General features: G+C 35.3%; 2 protein-coding genes across 3 annotated transcripts; both read left to right on the top strand.

The window, feature by feature from the left end:
* Positions 1–4,457: 4,457 nt before the first annotated feature.
* Positions 4,458–11,392, top strand: LOC107423294 (mediator of RNA polymerase II transcription subunit 33A). 2 transcript variants are annotated; one of them, XM_016032830.4, is made up of 12 exons: positions 4,458–4,859; positions 5,986–6,096; positions 6,235–6,582; positions 6,690–7,003; positions 7,111–7,202; positions 7,400–7,760; positions 7,854–8,064; positions 8,483–8,597; positions 8,742–8,903; positions 9,033–9,696; positions 9,792–9,998; positions 10,073–11,392. In XM_016032830.4, exons 1-12 carry the CDS (start codon positions 4,585–4,587, stop codon positions 11,191–11,193), a joined length of 3,981 nt encoding a protein of 1,326 aa, XP_015888316.2. In that variant the 5' UTR covers positions 4,458–4,584; the 3' UTR covers positions 11,194–11,392. The 2 variants fall into 2 exon arrangements, with proteins under 2 accessions (XP_015888316.2, XP_060671600.1); XM_060815617.1 differs by lacking the exon at positions 4,458–4,859 and having other exon boundaries at positions 5,989–6,096; positions 6,344–6,582.
* Positions 11,393–11,479: 87 nt separating this feature from the next.
* On the top strand, positions 11,480–17,758 carry LOC107423267 (mediator of RNA polymerase II transcription subunit 33A). Its single transcript, XM_060815615.1, is given in 13 exon segments — positions 11,480–12,108; positions 12,523–12,633; positions 12,756–13,118; positions 13,268–13,584; positions 13,675–13,766; positions 13,867–14,200; positions 14,282–14,492; positions 14,676–14,847; positions 14,850–14,870; positions 14,989–15,150; positions 15,238–15,898; positions 15,992–16,198; positions 16,647–17,758. Coding segments are annotated over 13 exon segments (4,032 nt in total). The 5' UTR covers positions 11,480–11,833; the 3' UTR covers positions 17,753–17,758.
* The last annotated feature ends 131 nt before the right edge of the window (positions 17,759–17,889 follow it).

The following is a 17,889-nucleotide window of genomic DNA, read 5'->3' as shown; positions in this document are numbered from 1 at the left end:
TGTTGCTTTCGTCAACTCTTTAATCATTAGAATTTAATTTTTGTTTTTTTATTTTTTCTAATAAAGTAGGAATTTAGATACAAACATCATGCAGATGCACTGTATGAGCCTTTTGTCTTTAAATATACAATGAAATGAAAAGATAGATATTGACATTTTTATGTATTATTATTATTAAGACTTGCTAATCAAGTCTTCGTGGAGCTTTTGCTTTCAAGTATTGCTGCCACAACTTCTCTGTAACTGAGAGAGAGATGTTTGTTAAGTTGTTAAATCATGATCTGTTAAATAGCTGTGGATCAAGAAACTCGGCAACTGTTTTGTTGCTGAGGAATCAATATCATGGTGGAAAAATATATATTAATGCTCTCAAGTATTGCTGCTACAACTTCCCTATAACAGAGAGAGAAATGTTTTTTGAGTTGTTAAATCTTGATCTGTTAAATAGCTGTGGATCAAGAAACTCAGCAACTGTTTTTGCATCTTTTGGTTGCTGAGGCATCAAAATCATGGTGGGAAGATATAGATTTAATGTATATTTTTCATTGATTGATTTTTTTACATGTAAAGTTTTAATCAAGTAAATTAAATTGTTGAGGATATATTTGAAGATTGATAGCTAGTTTTTAAGTGAGTAGGTATAAAAGTTGAAAGCTGAGTTGTTTTTAAGACTTGTTGGTTAAAGTATTGAGAGTAATGATTGAATTCTTGAGTGTTATTTGAGGGATACCCTTTTTGAACCTGTTGAGTTGGATTGCACAAATGATATAAAATTTTCCAAAACCGAATAGATTTTTGCTGCTGGGATGCTTATTCATGCGCCAATAACCATGCTCTAAATTCCTTGTGGAGGGGGGTAAATTTTCGTGTCTGCTTTGTATTGTAACTGCTTGTTTTTTTCTTGAGAATCTTGGTTGCTTTTCCTCTTAGACTGTATAATTTCTCTTTTTTATTGGAAACCCAATTGTGTTAAAAAGAGAGAGTTTAGGTAAAAAGGTCGTGAATCTCTAAAATGGTAAAATGCCATTTTAGAAAAATGCTGTGAATTTGTGTATGATATACGGATGCTATTATGACCTTTTTTCTTTTCTTCTTCTTTTTTATTTTTATTAGTATCATTATTTTTTAATGCTAATATGTCATTAATGTTATATGATTGTGTGTTGCCATTGTAATAACCAATAAGCATTTATAGAGGGAAATAGAATGCCAAAGGCACTCTCATTAAGGCAATGTTAATAACCATATCTTTTTTTTTTTTTTCCCTTTCTTTTTCTTTGAAATTATTAATAACCATATCATATCAAAACCAGTAAATACTAAAAATGTTTTTCTAGTAACCAATTTTTTTTTTTTTTTTTTTTTGTTGCTTCCAATATTTTTCAAGTAACTTGACACCCCAAGAACAAATAGGATAATAGGATACCATCAAAACTCTCTCTTAGTTTGGTATCTATATGCTTTATTTACAGTAAGGGCACCAAATTGGACTCCAATTATTTTTTTGTTTTTGCCCTTTTTTTTAAAATCTTATTTTGTTAAGAAAAAGGTAGTGCATCAGCATGCATGCACCAACATAAAGAAGATAAGGTTAGTATTTTATATATGTGTATATATATATATAAAATAAAATTGGATTCTTTTATCACAATTATGTTTGCTTGCCTTAGTCGCCTAGATTTTGGTGGTAAGGCACACTCTTTTGAGAGCCACTTTCATTTGAGAGGCACCATCTGGATCAACACGTATAGTTCAATAAAAAGATAAAAAAATAAAAAAGGAGAAGAATAATATAATAAAAAAATTTTCTTCTCTCTCTTTATATCTAAAACAAAGTCTTAGGACTACGAATGATGAAATTTGATCCAACAAAACTATATGATAAATTCTTTAATGCCTTAAAACATACATTATCCAATGTGCCTTCCCTTTCTAAATACCCCACCTCTGTTTGTTTATTTTCCCCCTACCCCACTATCTTCTTCAAATCAGAATATAACAACTTTGAACCTCAATTGGTGCTGTTACCTTTCAGTGACTTGCCTATTTCACCTAATTCGCAGTTGTACATCAAAGTCTTTTCTTTTTTCCCATGCAATAAACTTAGTATAACAAACTCCATTATCTTAATCATAATTATCATGATTCTTGGTGGACAGTTAGAGAAGAACAAAAAATCTTTAAGTCCAATTAATCAAACCTTTGTTATCTTAAACATTTCCATAATTAAAACCTCCACTTACAGCTCATAGGGTACTAAAGGAAATTTCTATGTACCTTTTTTTTTATATATATAAATATACAGTGAAGTGTTGCATAAACTAAGTCATTTCACAAATCATTTAGTGAACGCATCCAACAATGCACAAATATTTTAGAAGTTATTAATAATTATGATTATGATTTGTATACAATTACATGTACCAAAGCTAATATAATATATTCATGAAGAAAAAAAATTTGTTTAATATTCATGAACATGGAATTGGCCCATGTTGAGATTAAAAAAATCATCATCCTCTTCTATCTAGAAGATTTTTGTAATATTTTTAAGGAAAAAAATTGTTGGAGGTTGAACAACATTAGTTGAGACATCAAAGGGAAAATGATGGCACCAAAAAAGTATCATTTTCAAACTGGCTATAACATGCCCTAACTGATTAGAACTCACTGTAGTGCTTACCTACCCATATTACCTATCCCACTCCATATACACTTGATCTTACACAAAGGAGTACAAAGATAAAAATCCTAAAATTGAAATTTGCCTTCCATGGAAAAGCTGACAAAAATAAGAAAATTAACAAAAAAGAAGAAATATATAAATTAAAAGGGACCACTTTAGAATCTTTACCATTCAATACCTAAAGACTAAAAATGTACCCAACATCATGATCAATTGGAGCTGGACCAGCTCTAGTGGGTTTGTATCACTCTCTCTCTCCCCCTGTCATCATCTCTACCTACCCTAACCACTATAGTTTTTTTTTATCCCTGTGAAAAAAAATAAATAATTGGAAATTTTTTTTTGATGAACAATAATTGGAAAATCAGACATTTGACACTATTTAAATAAAATAAAAATATTAATTAACAAAATAAATAAATAAATAGATAAACACCCGAACGAATGGAAGTTCAACCTGGCAGTTGCTTATGCCTAACAATTGGAGCTTTTTATGGTTTGGTGAACATCTGTGGGACATGGGTGATGGGTTTGCAGCTTTGCAACATGATCTCAAAACTGAATTTACAATTCAGCCCCTAACCGCAATTTATTTATTAATTGTGACACATTATCTTTTTTATTTTTTATTTTTGCTATGAATTTTGGTGTTATAAAATAGCTCATTTCAAATTAAAATATATAATATATACAAATTTGTCAAGCATGATAAATAAATTAAGGATGGTCCTATACACGTCCATATAAAATTTGATTTTTATTTCCTACACTATAAAAATATGTCTGTTTCTTCCTTAATAAAATAAAATAAACTCAAATATACTAAATTTTTAATTTTCCAAAACATTCCTAATCTACTGTTTCATACCCTTTTTCACCTTTTGAGAGAGAAAACAAAAAAGATGGCCACCAAAAATCATTGTTAGTGAATGGTCCACAGTTGAAAAAGGAGAAAAAAAAAATTAAAAGAGTTAATATCTTTTATGTGGATGAGATTATTTAATGGCTGTAAAAAGAAGTGAAATTCAGATTATATCTAGTATATACTCTTTATGAAATTTTGGCCATTTTGAGCTTCTTCACTATTGTTCCACATTTTGTTCTTTCTTCCAAATAATGGATTTTGTTTAGGTGCTAGGAAATGGTAAAATAAACAAAAAAAAAAGAAGATAAATTGTTTGTTTTGTATCTAATTGGATTCTACCCAAAGGAAAATTTTTATCCTGTTGTTTTATTCTCATATGTTGTTGATTAATAGTTTTCCAACATCAGTTAAGATTTTGATTATTATCTAATCTGCATATTTCCCTAATAGCTTTTGTTACATCACCTCTTCTTTAAAAAGATCATATAGAACTTGTTGTTGGTACAGGTTTTAAAAAAGTGGAGGACATATATATGATAACTTAAGGTTTTGAGGTTTTTATTATAGCAAAGGAAGAGGAAAAATGGTGCTACAACAAATAAAAAAAAAAAAAAATTGATTTGATTTGATTTTATTTGAATATTGAAAAGTATTTCTAACGTTTTATTAATGCATCTTTTTAGAATATAAAAATATCATTAAATTTATAAATTTATAATATTGTTATTAAAGCTTAAAAGAGCGCAATTTTTAGTGTTATAATTTACACAAGGACCCCACAAAACATTCTTAAATTTTAGTTGTCCAAAAATACCCCTACAACAAATCTATATTCCAAAACTACCATAGGGACCGAGTTGACTTTCTTGTTTTTCCGACCAATTATAGTCTAAAATTCAGAGCTTCTGGAAATAAAAGAAAACAAAACAAAAACAAAAACAAAAACAGAAACTGGCCTCTTTCGCTTACGGTGTTCATTCTCTTGTGCTATCTTTAAAAAAACTCCGCTAAACCTCCAAAAGCTGGCTCATAAATGGCGGTTTCAATACGAACCAGTTTGTGGGACAGTGTGATGGAGCTAACCAAGGTGGCTCAGCAAAAGGGTAGTGATCCTCTGCTTTGGGCAGTCCAATTGTCTTCGAACTTGAGCTCTGCGGGAGTCTCTCTTCCTTCTGTTGAGCTAGCCAATGTCTTGGTCTCCTACATTTGCTGGGACAATAACGTTCCCATTGCCTGGAAGTTTCTAGACAAGGCCTTGATGTTGAAGATCGTCCCTCCTATGCTTGTTCTTGCCCTCCTCTCATCCAGGTTTGTCTTTTTGTTTTTGTTTCTGTTTTTTTTTTTTTTTTTGAAAATTTTGGTTTGCTTTGTTTTTTAAGTGTGTGATCATCTTTGGGTTTCTCTGATTTGAAAAATGGTTCTTTGTTTTTCTTTTTCCTTGGTGGATATTGGAGAAAAAGGTGTGGGATTTGTTTGAATCTTCTTTTTTTACTAGAAAAATTTGATTCTGTAATGGATTTTTTATTGCTTTATTCACTGCACCGAGCTTGCTTTCTGAATATAGTGGAGGAAGAGGAAGTAGAAACGAAAAGTTTGATTATAATGTATATTTTGTATATGGATATGTTTTTTTCTTTTTCTTTTTTTTTTTTTTTCCAGATGAAAATCAAATCTTGGGCGGATTTTTGCAATATGGATGAGTTTTGGTTAGCGAATATGTATATTTTATCTTTTTTTTCTTTTTCTTTTTCTTTTTTTTTTCTTTTGCTCTATCTCTCTCTCTCTCTCTCTCTCTCTCTCTCTTTCTCTCTCAAGCGTTCTGGACCGGCATGTTTCTTTGTTTCACTTCAATTTTCGTCTTTCCAAAAGAATTCATGTGAAAAGTTTCTGCCTTTTCCATTTTGTTTGTGTTTTTTTCGTCTCTATTCAATGAACCATGCAGCATAGATGGTGTTGCATTTTATTATATGCTTTCAAGTATGCTTATGCACGTTCTAATTACTACTAATCTTGCGAGCTTAATGGGATAGGATATGCTACAATGATGAGGATGGTATTGACCATTTTGGTATTTAAAATGACTTCATTTTGCAAATCAGGCCTATATATTTGTGGTCTACTCTGAATTGCATGTCATCTATGCATATGATTTGGTTTTAGCATGTAGTTTGGACGAACGGATTTCCATATGAGATAGTTTTCGACTGAAATAAGCATGTCATTGAGTTTTAGGTACGGCCTTCTTATATTTTCACGCTGTGAGATATTGATGATGAAAGTGGGTCTTTGAAGTGGCTAATTTATATACTACAGTGGCATTTAGTCACATATACATTGTTTAGTTCCCAAGTAATTATTGTTCTGATTGTTGGTATATTATGATACCAGATTTACATTATGATATCAGATTTATTATATCGTACTTTTTATACAGGGTCATTCCAAGCAGATGTTCCCAGCCAGTGGCATATAGACTGTATTTGGAACTCCTTAAGCGACATGCTTTTACCCTCAAATCTCAGATAAATGGCCCAAATTATCTAGTGTAAGTTATTTTTTTTTGTTTATTACATTGTAGTCCTAGATGATAACAATCTTAAATTTCATTTTAGTTTCCTGTTGCACGAACTTGTTATTATTTTTTCTTATTATCATTTCCATTTTCTCTATATTCTCCATTCAGGATTATGAAATCAATTGATGCTGTCCTTCATCTTTCCAAGATGTTTGGTCTGCCTGCAAGTGAACCTGGGATTCTTCTTGTTGAATTTATCTTCTCAATTTTGTGGCAGTTGCTTGATGCATCATTAGATGATGAAGGATTATTGAACCATACTCTGGAACAGAAATCAAGATGGTCGACTAAACCTCAAGAAATGGAAATAGATGGTCATGCAAATTACAGTGAGAAGTCGAATGAACATAATGAGACATTGAAGAATGCAAATACTGTCATGGCCATTGACATAATTGGAAAGCTTCTGCAAAATAAAGGAACTTCAAGGATTCTTTTCTTGGCTCGCCATAACTTGTATGTACTTATACTCTTCAGTTTAAGTAGAATCTGAATGCTTCGTTTCCTTTTTCATCATTGTAGCAAACGGAGCCTCACTATACTAATGTTCTCCCACTTTTCAGGCCCACACATTGGATAAGCTTTATTCAGCAAGTTCAGTTGCTTGAATCAAATTCATTAGCTTTAAGAAATTCAAAAACTCTTACTCCAGAGGCTCTTCTGAAGTTGACTATAGATAATGGAACAGTCTTGTCTAGAGAAACAAGTTCTTTACAAAAGTTTCTTGCGGTTTTGACTTTTGGATCTTTGGCTTCTTCTGCTGGTCTGTGCCATGGAGCTAGTCGATCTGCTTTGTGGCTTCCCCTTGATCTTGTATTAGAAGACGCCATGGATGGATATCAAGTTGATGCTATAAGTGCTATAGAAAGAATTACAGGTAAAGGCTGTTAAATTCTTCAGATAGTGTTCTAATTAAGTGTTATGTTAATTTTTCTTATACAACCAATTTCTGTGAAAATGAAAAGTGAGGTTTTATTTTTGCAGGTTTGATCAAAACCCTTCAAGCTATAAATGGCACAACTTGGCATGACACCTTCTTAGGTCTTTGGATTGCAGCTCTTCGTCTTGTTCAAAGGGTTTGAATTTTTTGTGACTGCACTTGAAAATATCTTGTTATTTCATTTGAAAGGTTCTTGTATTTTGAGGAAGATAAAGTTGGATTCTTTCATAGAGCTAGGAATGTTTATAGGAATGAAGCTAAGTATTAAATTATAGGAAGCAGTGGATAATTGCAGCTTCTTGACGTTTTAGTTTATCCTTTATTTATTTTTAGGGAAGAGACCCCATAGAAGGACCTGTACCTCGTCTGGACACACGCCTATGCATTCTTCTGTGTATTACAACTCTTGTGGTAGCTGATCTTATAGAAGAGGAGGAGAGTGCGCCAATTGATGAAACAGAATGTGGCTCCACCAATCACTGGAAAGAAAAAGAAGTTTCAGGAACACGCCGCAATGGTTTAGTCTCCAGCTTGCAGATGCTGGGTGATTATCAGGGCTTGCTGGCTCCACCTCAATCTGTTATTTCTGCTGCCCATCAGGCTGCTGCAAAGGCAGTGTTTTTCATTTCTGGGGTTGGGGTTGGAAGTGGATATTTTGAGTGCATCAATGTGAAAGACATGCCAATGAACTGTTGTAAGTGTTATTGTTGTTTTTAATGTTTGGTACTATTCTTATTGATCTTTTAAGGTTTCTAATCTTTTTTATGTGTGTGTTTTTTCTTTACAGCTGGAAACTTGCGGCATTTGATAGTTGAGGCCTGTATTGCTAGAAATCTACTGGACACGTCAGCATATTTCTGGCCAGGGTATGTTAATGGACACATCAACCAAATACCTCATGGTGTGCCATCTCAAGTACCTGGTTGGTCATCTTTCATGAAAGGAGCTGCACTAACGCCAGTTATGATAAATGCCTTGGTTTCAAGTCCTGCTTCAAGGTATTCTTGCAACCTTTTTTTCTTTTTTTTTTTTTTTTTTTTTGTTTTCCAAGTCTTTGGAAGGGTCATAAACTAGGGTCCAAATTCTCTGTTCTTTGTATTGCATGACCAATAAATCAGTTTGAAGTTGCTTGCATCCCAATTCATATTTGATTTATAAGATTAATCCATGAATGCAAACCAATATGGTATATTAATGGCTATACCTTTGCCCATCTAGATTCTGATTTCTGTGTGCAAAAGAGTTTTTAAGGGAAACTCTTTGTAGATTAGTTTTAGATTATTAAATTCTTGGACTATGGCCTGGTCTTCAGTTACTCCTTTTTCTTTCCTGAAGCCAGGTATATCAGATGCTCTTTTTTGTAAAATTTACACAAAGGTAAAGCCACTGAAATTAAGCTCATGGATTTGATGGAAGCTTAGCAGAGCTCGAGAAAGTATTTGAGGTTGCAGTCAGTGGATCAGATGATGAGAAGATATCTGCTGCTTCTATTCTTTGTGGTGCCTCACTAATTCGGGGATGGAATATACAGGTAATAACCGACTAAAATATTCTAAATTTTGTAAAAAATTTCTCTAAAAACCCAAATGTCATTGCAGTAAATTTTCTTTTTACTAGTTTATTTGGAGGGATCTAATATTTCTTGCTCATTTATTTCCCTTGGCATTTGATGCAGGAACACACTGTTCATTTCATCATCAGATTATTGTCTCCTCCTGTACCTGTGAATTATTCTGGGTGTGATAGCCATTTAATCAGTTATGCTCCAATGCTGAACGTTCTGATTGTTGGTATAGCATCTGTTGATTGTGTTCAGATTTTCTCCCTACATGGCTTGGTATGTTTATCTTTTACTTGTTAAGCATAAAAGGATGCAAAATAATGTTGCTCTTTGACATATAATTTCCTCCTCTGCATAGCATCTTGAAATTAGAATTTACATGGTTGTCCAAATTTTGTTTGCCAGGTTCCACAACTTGCATGTTCTCTAATGCCAATATGCGAGGTGTTTGGTTCATGCGTGCCTAATGTCTCATGGACTCTCGCTACAACTGGAGAAGATATTTCAGCACATGCTGTGTTTTCAAATGCTTTTACCCTTCTTTTGAAGCTATGGAGATTTAATCATCCTCCTCTTGAACATGGAGTTGGAGATGTTCCCACAGTTGGATCCCAACTGACTCCCGAGTACCTTCTCTTGGTACGTAATTCTCATCTTGTATTTTCTGGGAACATTGTCAAGGACCGAAACAAAAAGAGACTCTATGCTGCTGCAACTTACTCATCTCCACAACCTGTGTTCGTGGACTCATTTCCGAAGTTGAAAGTCTGGTATCGGCAGCATCAAGCATGCATAGCATCAACCCTCTCTGGTCTTATTCATGGAACCCCTGTTCATCAGATTGTTGATGAACTTCTCAACATGATGTTCAGGGCAATTAATAGGGGAACCCAGTCCTTAACTTCTGTTACTTCTGGAAGTAGTAGTTCTTCTGGTCCTGGAACTGAAGATAACCCTTTAAGACCAAAATTGCCTGCATGGGATATACTAGAGGCTGTTCCCTTTGTGGTTGATGCTGCTCTAACGGCCTGTGCTCATGGAAGACTTTCTCCACGTGAACTAGCTACAGGTTAGTCTGTTGCTCTATATTAAAGACAAAGTAATCACCATGTCTAATGTCTTAGCTCAAACATGCAAAATAACTTATACTTTTCACTATTTTAGGGCTTAAAGATTTAGCTGATTTTCTTCCTGCATCTTTGGCGGGCATCGTGAGCTACTTTTCTGCTGAAGTAACTCGGGGCATTTGGAAACCAGCTTTCATGAATGGAACAGATTGGCCAAGTCCAGCAGCGAATTTATCTAATGTCGAGGAGCAGATCAAGAAAATTCTTGCTGCTACTGGTGTCGATGTTCCTAGCCTTGCTGCAGGTTTTCTTCACTACCATTAGAAGTGTTTTAAGGCTTACATAGTAATATTGGACACTGACTTGTTTCTAACACAGGTGGAAGCTCTCCAGCTACACTTCCTCTGCCCTTGGCTGCTTTTGTAAGCCTCACTATAACCTACAAAATTGACAGAGGCTCAGAACGTTTTCTCAATTTAGCCGGTCCTGCCTTGGAATCCCTTGCAGCAGGTTGTCCATGGCCTTGCATGCCTATTGTGGCATCCCTATGGACTCAAAAGGCCAAAAGATGGAGTGACTTTCTTGTCTTTTCTGCATCTAGAACCGTTTTCCTCCACAACAAGAACACAGTGTTTCAGCTACTTAAAAGCTGCTTTGCTGCAACGCTTGGCCTGAACCCTACTCCATCCTTGAGCAATGGCAGCGTTGGAGCACTTCTTGGCCATGGATTTGGATCTCATTTCTGTGGAGGGATTTCCCCTGTTGCACCAGGTATTCTTTATCTTCGAGTTTACCGGTCAATCAGAGACATTGTGTTCATGACGGAAGAAATTGTTACCATCTTGATGAATTCCGTGAGAGAAGTAGCATTCGGTGGGCTTCCAAAGGAGATATTGGAGAAGCTGAAGACAACCAAGAATGGAATGAGATATGGGCAAGTTTCACTTGCTACAGCAATGACTCAGGTGAAACTAGCAGCTTCGCTTGGTGCATCTCTAGTGTGGTTAACAGGAGGATTAGTTCTGGTTCAGTCATTGATCAAAGAAACTTTGCCTTCTTGGTTCATATCCATGCACAGATCCGAGCAACAAGAAGGGTCAGAAGGAGGTATGGTTGGAATGCTAGGTGGCTATGCACTTGCGTATTTTGTGGTGCTTTGTGGAGCATTTGCATGGGGTGTTGATTCATCATCATCAGCGTCCAAACGGCGTCCCAAGATCCTTAGAACACACATGGAGTTTCTTGCAAGTGCACTCGATGGGAAGATATCACTTGGCTGTGATGGCGCCACATGGCGTGCTTATGTTTCCGGTTTTGTGAGCCTAATGGTGGATTGCACACCAAATTGGGTGCTGGAAGTGGATGTGGAAGTGTTGAAGAGATTGAGTAATGGGCTGAGGCAGTGGAATGAGGAAGAGCTTGCTATGGCTTTGTTGGGTAGTGGTGGGATTGGAACAATGGGTGCTGCTGCTGAACTTATAGTTGAAAATGATTTGTAAATATCTCTCTGGCCCTCTACTTCTTTTTAACCTTTTAGATGGCGGCTTATACATGTAGATTATGGTTGTGGATTAGATTTCTTGTAGCAACAAAACTTTTGTTCTTTTTTTTTTTTTTTTTCTTTTTTAATTGGGTATTCAGAGAGAATCTTATATTTGCTGAATAGAAAATTTTCACCTTTTTAAAATAAACTAGAAATTCTGTGTCCTAAATCTTACGGAATAACCAATTGGATATAGCTTGGTGTAAATGTATAATCCCATTCTTTAAATATGAAACGGCCAAAAAAAAAAAAAAGAAAAAAAATTTATAAAGTAAAAATATGAAAAAAAATAAAATAAAATAAAATAAAAAAGGAAGAAGAAGAAGAAGAAGAAGGAAGACCATACATGCATGATCTGGAACAAAGCAAAAATATATAAAATACTTGTAAAAAGCCAAAAAATGAAAATCCCGGAAAACATGCATGAAGTGTCAAAACCAACTTAACTAATTCTACGTTTGACCGATTATGTTGCAAATTTTCCGATGTTAAAAGGGTGAAAATGAAGAAAAGATATAATTTCTTTCACTCACAGTCTGAAAATTTTCCATTTTTTTGGGTTTTAACAGCAGAAAAATAGTGATTTACCTGAACGAATGGAAGAAAACTTGGAAAGCAACATCTGGGAAAGTGCAAGAGAAGCAACCAAGGCTGCTCGAGAAAATGGTAGTGATCCTTTGTTATGGGCAATGAAGTTGTATTCGGATTTGATCTCCAATGGAGTCTCTATGCCTTCTGTAGAACTTGCTGATATGTTGGTTTCGCATATTTGTTGGGAAAACAACGTTGCCATTATGTGGAAGTTTTTAGAGAAGTCATTTGTATTGAACATGGTGCCTCCTCTGCTTGTTCTTGCTCTGTTTTCCACTAGGTTTTTGGCTTAAACTCTTTTTCTGATTTTCATTCTCATTTGTTGGTTGATGGGAAAACGAAGTAAAAGAAAAGAAAGTCGAATCAATATTAATAAAATATATTTAGTCAACTAAATTAATAAAAGAGTATCAGTTAATATAATAATTCTTACAGAATATGACATTTTGTTTGACTAACGCGTGATATATGGGTGTGGGTCCCGTTTTGCATGCATTTTCCATGGAAGAAGAGATTGGTGCATGTAAATCCATTTGTTTTTCCAAAGTACCAGCCTTTTCTCAAAAGCATAAGCATGATGTCATTTTTACAAATACGGTTTGAATTTGATCAAAAACATCAATCATTATTATATAATATACATATATATATATATATATATTATATAGCATTAATTTCCTCTACCATTTTGCAGGATTATTCCATGTCGACAATTTCAGCCAGCAGCATATAGGCTTTATATGGAGCTCCTGAAGAGATATATATTTAAGCTGAAATCTCAAATAAATGACTCAAATTATCAAGAGTGAGATACATTTTAAGTCAAAAATTATCAAGGATATGATTAAGCTTTGTTCTGTAATTTGGTTATATTTTACACATAACTTTCTTTCATCGCTATTTTTCTACTTGATCTTCTTAACTCAGGGTCATGAAGTCCATAGATGCTGTTCTTAATCTATCCCAGATATTTGGTCTGCCAACAAGTAATGAACCTGGGGTTATACTCGTTGAGTATCTATTTTCAGTTGTTTTGCAATTGGTTGATGCATCATTAGATGATGAGGAATTGCTGAACCATAATGATCTAGAACAGAATTCCAGTTGGGTAACTAAGCCTCAAGAAATGGAAATAGATGGTCAAGTTGGTCATCATGATCATGATGAGAAATCGAACAGACATAATAAGAGATTGCAGGATTCAAATACTGTCATGGCCATTGAGATTATTGGACAACTTCTGAAAAACAAAGGGACTTCAAGAATTCTTTATTTGGCTCGCAAATACATGTATGAACCTCGTTATCTCAAACTACTAACACTTTGGCTTTTAGTTTCTCTGCATGTGAAGCAGATCATTTGTTTTTCATGTTACGATTTTGTTAAGCATCTCAAATGGCTGTAATGGAGGCTTAATAGAGATTTTCCACTTTTTTCAGACCCACACGTTGGGAAAATTTTACTGGGAAATTACGTTTTCTTGGCGAAAATTCCTTAGCATTAAGAAAGTCAGAAACTCTTACACCAGAGGCTCTTCAGCAGTTAACTTCAGACACACGCATTGTCTTGCCTCGATGCAGAACAAGTTCTTTACAAAAATTTCATGCAATTATGGGTTATGGATCTTCAGCTTCTTATGCAGGTCTTTGCTATGGATCTGGTCGTTCTGCTATATGGCTTCCTCTTGATCTTGTATTAGAAGATGCCATGGATGGACATCAAATTGATGCAACAAGCGAAATAGAAAAAATTACTGGTGAGAGGAACAGATATTTTCTTCCATTGTTCAAAAAAATATTCTTAAGTAAATGATTTGATTTTGGTTCTTAGGGTTCATCTTTTGCAGGTTTGATTAAGACCCTTCAAGCAATAAATGGAACAAGCTGGCATGACACATTTTTAGGTCTTTGGATTGCAGCTCTTCGTCTTGTTCATAGGGTTAGAATTTGTTTAAAATGCAAAAACTTTTTTCACGTTAAAGAGCATTTATTGTTGTAGCAATTCTTAGTATTAAAATTTTCTTTTCTATGTTACTTAGGAAAGAGACCCTATAGAAGGCCCTGTACCTCGGCTGGAAACTCGCTTATGCATACTATTATGCATCACAACTCTTATGGTTGTTGATCTTATTGATGAGAGAAATTCTCCAATCGATGAAACAGAAAGTGATTCTAACAATCAATTGAAAGAGAAAGATAAAGGAAATCCAAGAAACCTTCATAAGGATTTTGTATCCAGCCTACAAATGTTGGGTGATTTTCATGACCTGTTAGCTCCACCTCAATCTATTGTTTCTATGGCCAATCAGGCTGCTGCGAAAGCAATATTGTTTGTTTCAGGCATCAGTGAAGAAAACATGTCAATTAAGTGTTGTAAGTAATATCCAAAGTTCACATTCATTCATTCATTCATTCATACATGTCATATAAGTTTTCTTCATGGTGACAATGTAGCTGGAAACTTGCGCCATTTGATAGTTGAGGCATGCATAGCTAGAAATCTCCTCGACACATCGGCATATTTCTGGCCAGGCTATGTCAATGGAAGTGTCAATGAAATTCCTCAAGATGCTGCAGCACAAGTTCCTGGTTGGTCTTCATTTCTCAAAGAGCCTAATCTTACACCACTAATAATGGATGCTTTGGTTTCAAGGCCTGCGTCAAGGTACACTTTTTGCTTAAATGTTTAGTTTAATGAATTTTGTACATTACGGTTCATTCAAAAATAAATAGTGGTTATTGTGTACAGAAGTTAAGGGAAATTAAGTTGTAGATGAGTTTTAGGTGATTTAACTTTTTTGACTATGGTCTGGTCTTCAGTTAGTCCTTTTTTCTTTCCTGAAGCCAGGTATATCGGATGCTCTTTTATGTAAATATACCCAAAAAAAAGTAAAGCTACTGAAATTAAGTTCATGGATTTGATGGAAGCTTAGCAGAACTGGAGAAAGTCTTTGAGATTGCAATCAGTGGATCAGATGATGAGAAAATATTTGCTGCTACTATACTTTGTGGAGCTTCACTTATTGGTGGTTGGAATATACAGGTAAATGACATGGAAAACTTTTTACACTTTATACCTATTTTAAATTCTTGGACCCCAAATTTTAGTATTCTCTGAGAGATCAAACTTGTAGTTTCATTATAAACTCCATTTGGTGCAGGAACACACTATTCATTTCATCATAAGATTATTGTCTCCTCCAGTTCCTGTTGATTATTCCGGGGGTGAAAGCCATTTAATCAGTTATGCTCCAATGCTCAACATTCTCATTGTTGGAATAGCATCTGTTGATTGTATTCATATTTTCTCTCTACATGGTTTGGTATGTTTAACATTATACTTACGTTAAACATAAAAGGATGAGAAATACCATTGCTAGTAATTATATTTATGTAAATTTTAATTCCAGGTTCCACATCTTGCATGTTCACTAATGCCAATATGCGAGGTGTTTGGTTCATGTGTTCCAGATCTATCTTGGACTCTCAAGTCAGGAGAAGAAATCTCAGCTCATGCTGTGTTTTCAAATGCATTTGCTCTTCTTTTGAAGCTATGGAGGTTCAATCATCCTGCTTCTGAACATGGAGTTGGAGATGTACCAACAGTTGGATCCCAACTCACCCCTGAATACCTCCTTTTAGTCCGTAACTCTTATTTAGTATCTTCCAAAAATGTCTATGAAAGCCAAAGTAAAAAGAGACTCTCAGCTGTAGCAAATTCATCATATCCAGAACCAGTGTTTGTGGACTCATTTCCAAAGTTAAAAGTTTGGTACAGGCAGCACCAGGCATGTATAGCATCACCGCTCTCTGGTCTTGTTCCGGGGACCATTGTCCATCAGATTGTTAATGAACTACTGAAAATGATGTTCAAAAAGTTTGATAGAGGAATCCAACAACTTAGTTCTGTTACTTCTGGAAGTAGTAATTCTTCTGGACCTGGTACAGAGGACAAACTTCTAAGGCCTAAATTGCCTGCATGGGATATACTTGAAGCTGTTCCTTTTGTGGTTGATGCTGCTCTAACAGCTTGTGCCCATGGAAGGCTTTCGCCCCGTGAATTGGCTACAGGTCTGTCCAATGCTACAGTTCGACCTCCTGATGTGAGTCTAGTTATATATAAATCATATGTAAAGTGATTGATGAACTTTTTTTCTGTATCAGGACTTAAGTGTTTAGCTGATTTTCTTCCTGCATCTTTCGCGGCTATTATTAGCTACTTCTCAGCTGAAGTAACTAGGGGTGTTTGGAAACGAGTTGTAATGAATGGAACAGAATGGCCAAGCCCGGCTATGAATTTGTCAAATATTGAGGAACAGATCAAGAAAATCCTAGCTGCTACTGGTGTTGATGTCCCTAGAATTGTTCCAGGTTTACTCTCTGTTTTCATTGTCAAAGTTTAAGGCTTTATATTCCTCAGAGCATTAGTTTTAATGGTTAAGAAGATGCCACATAATGGTTTTTTAGTAATAAAATATTCTAATAGCATTGATTTGGTGCTAGTTTTCTTTTATGTATTTATATATTTACAATATTTTTCAACTCAAATATCATTCTTTATTCAACTTCTTATTTAACAATCTGACATAACAAATATATTTTTAAAACTAATATATGTATTCTTAGACCACAAATTTTGTCAAGAACATTTTATGAAGTAAAATGATATTCTTGAATGTCTTACATTTAAATATTCTGATTCTCAGATTAATCTAAAAGATTACACTGTTGTTGGATGGTATTTTCTTTTGTTTTTCCTCATTGTACAAGATATAGTTTTCTCCCCCCCTCTAGTTTGACTAACATTTCTGTACCACAGATGGAAGCATTCCAGCAACACTTCCACTGCCTCTGGCTGCATTTGTAAGCCTCACTATAACCTTCAATATTGATAGAGCCTCAGAACGCTTTCTCAGTTTGGCTGGCCCTGCCTTAGAATTTCTTGCAGTGGCATGCCCGAAGCCTTGCAAGCCAATCGTAGCATCACTGTGGACCCAGAAGGCTAAGCGGTGGAGTAACTTTCTTGTATTTTCTGCATCTCGAACTGTCTTTCTTCGCAACAGTGATGCAGTGGTTCAGCTTCTTCACAGCTGCTTCACTGCCACACTTGGCCTGAATGCCACTCCAACCTTGAGCAATGGCGGCGTTGGTGCCCTTCTTGGCCATGGATTTGGATCTCATTTCTTTGGTGGGATATTCCCTATTGCACCAGGCATTGTTTATCTGCGAGCTTACCGCTTCATTGGAGATATTGTATTCATTACAGAAGAGATTGTTACTATCTTGATGCATTATGTGAGAGAAATAACATGTTGGCTTCCTACACAGAGATTGAAATCGAAGACAACCAAGAATAGAATGAGATATGGACAGGTCTCACTTGCTGCAGCAATGACTCGGGTGAAACTGGCAGCTTCACTTGGGGCTTCGTTAATATGGTTAACAGGTGGTTTGTGTCTGGTTCAGTCATTGATCAAAGAAACTTTGCCCTCTTGGTTTATAGCTACGCACAGGTCTGAGCAGGGGTCAGAAGGGATAGTAGCAATGCTTGGGGGTTATGCACTTGCATACTTAGCAGTGCTTTGTGGATCTTTTGCTTGGGGTATTGACTCATCATCAGCAGCATCAAAACGGCGTTCAAAAATCCTAGGTACCCACATGGAATTTCTTGCAAGTGCAGTTGATGGGAAGATATCACTTGGTTGCAATAGTTCCACTTGGCGTGCTTATGTCTCCGGGTTCATAAGCCTAATGGTAGATTGCACACCAAATTGGGTGCAGGAGGTGGATGTAGATGTGTTGAAGAGACTAAGTGATGGTCTGAAGCAGTGGAAGCAGGAAGAGCTTGCTTTGGCATTGTTAGCTATTGGTGGGGTCGGAACGATGGGTGCCGCTGCCGAACTTATTGTTAAGAATGATATGTAAACCAAATTATCATTTCTTTTCAGCTATTGAGGTGGCAGTGATGTCTCATCTTGTAGAATATTTTTCTTGCAGCAACATACTTTTTTGTAATAAGAGGTTCTTATGGAATCCTCTGTTAAAATAATATCCTGTTTAAT

Source organism: Ziziphus jujuba, chromosome 3 (genome assembly GCF_031755915.1).
Source record: "Ziziphus jujuba cultivar Dongzao chromosome 3, ASM3175591v1".
NCBI lineage: Eukaryota > Viridiplantae > Streptophyta > Magnoliopsida > Rosales > Rhamnaceae > Ziziphus > Ziziphus jujuba.
The sequence above is the reverse complement of the archived record's forward strand: the minus strand, read 5'-3'. Positions and strand labels throughout refer to the sequence as shown.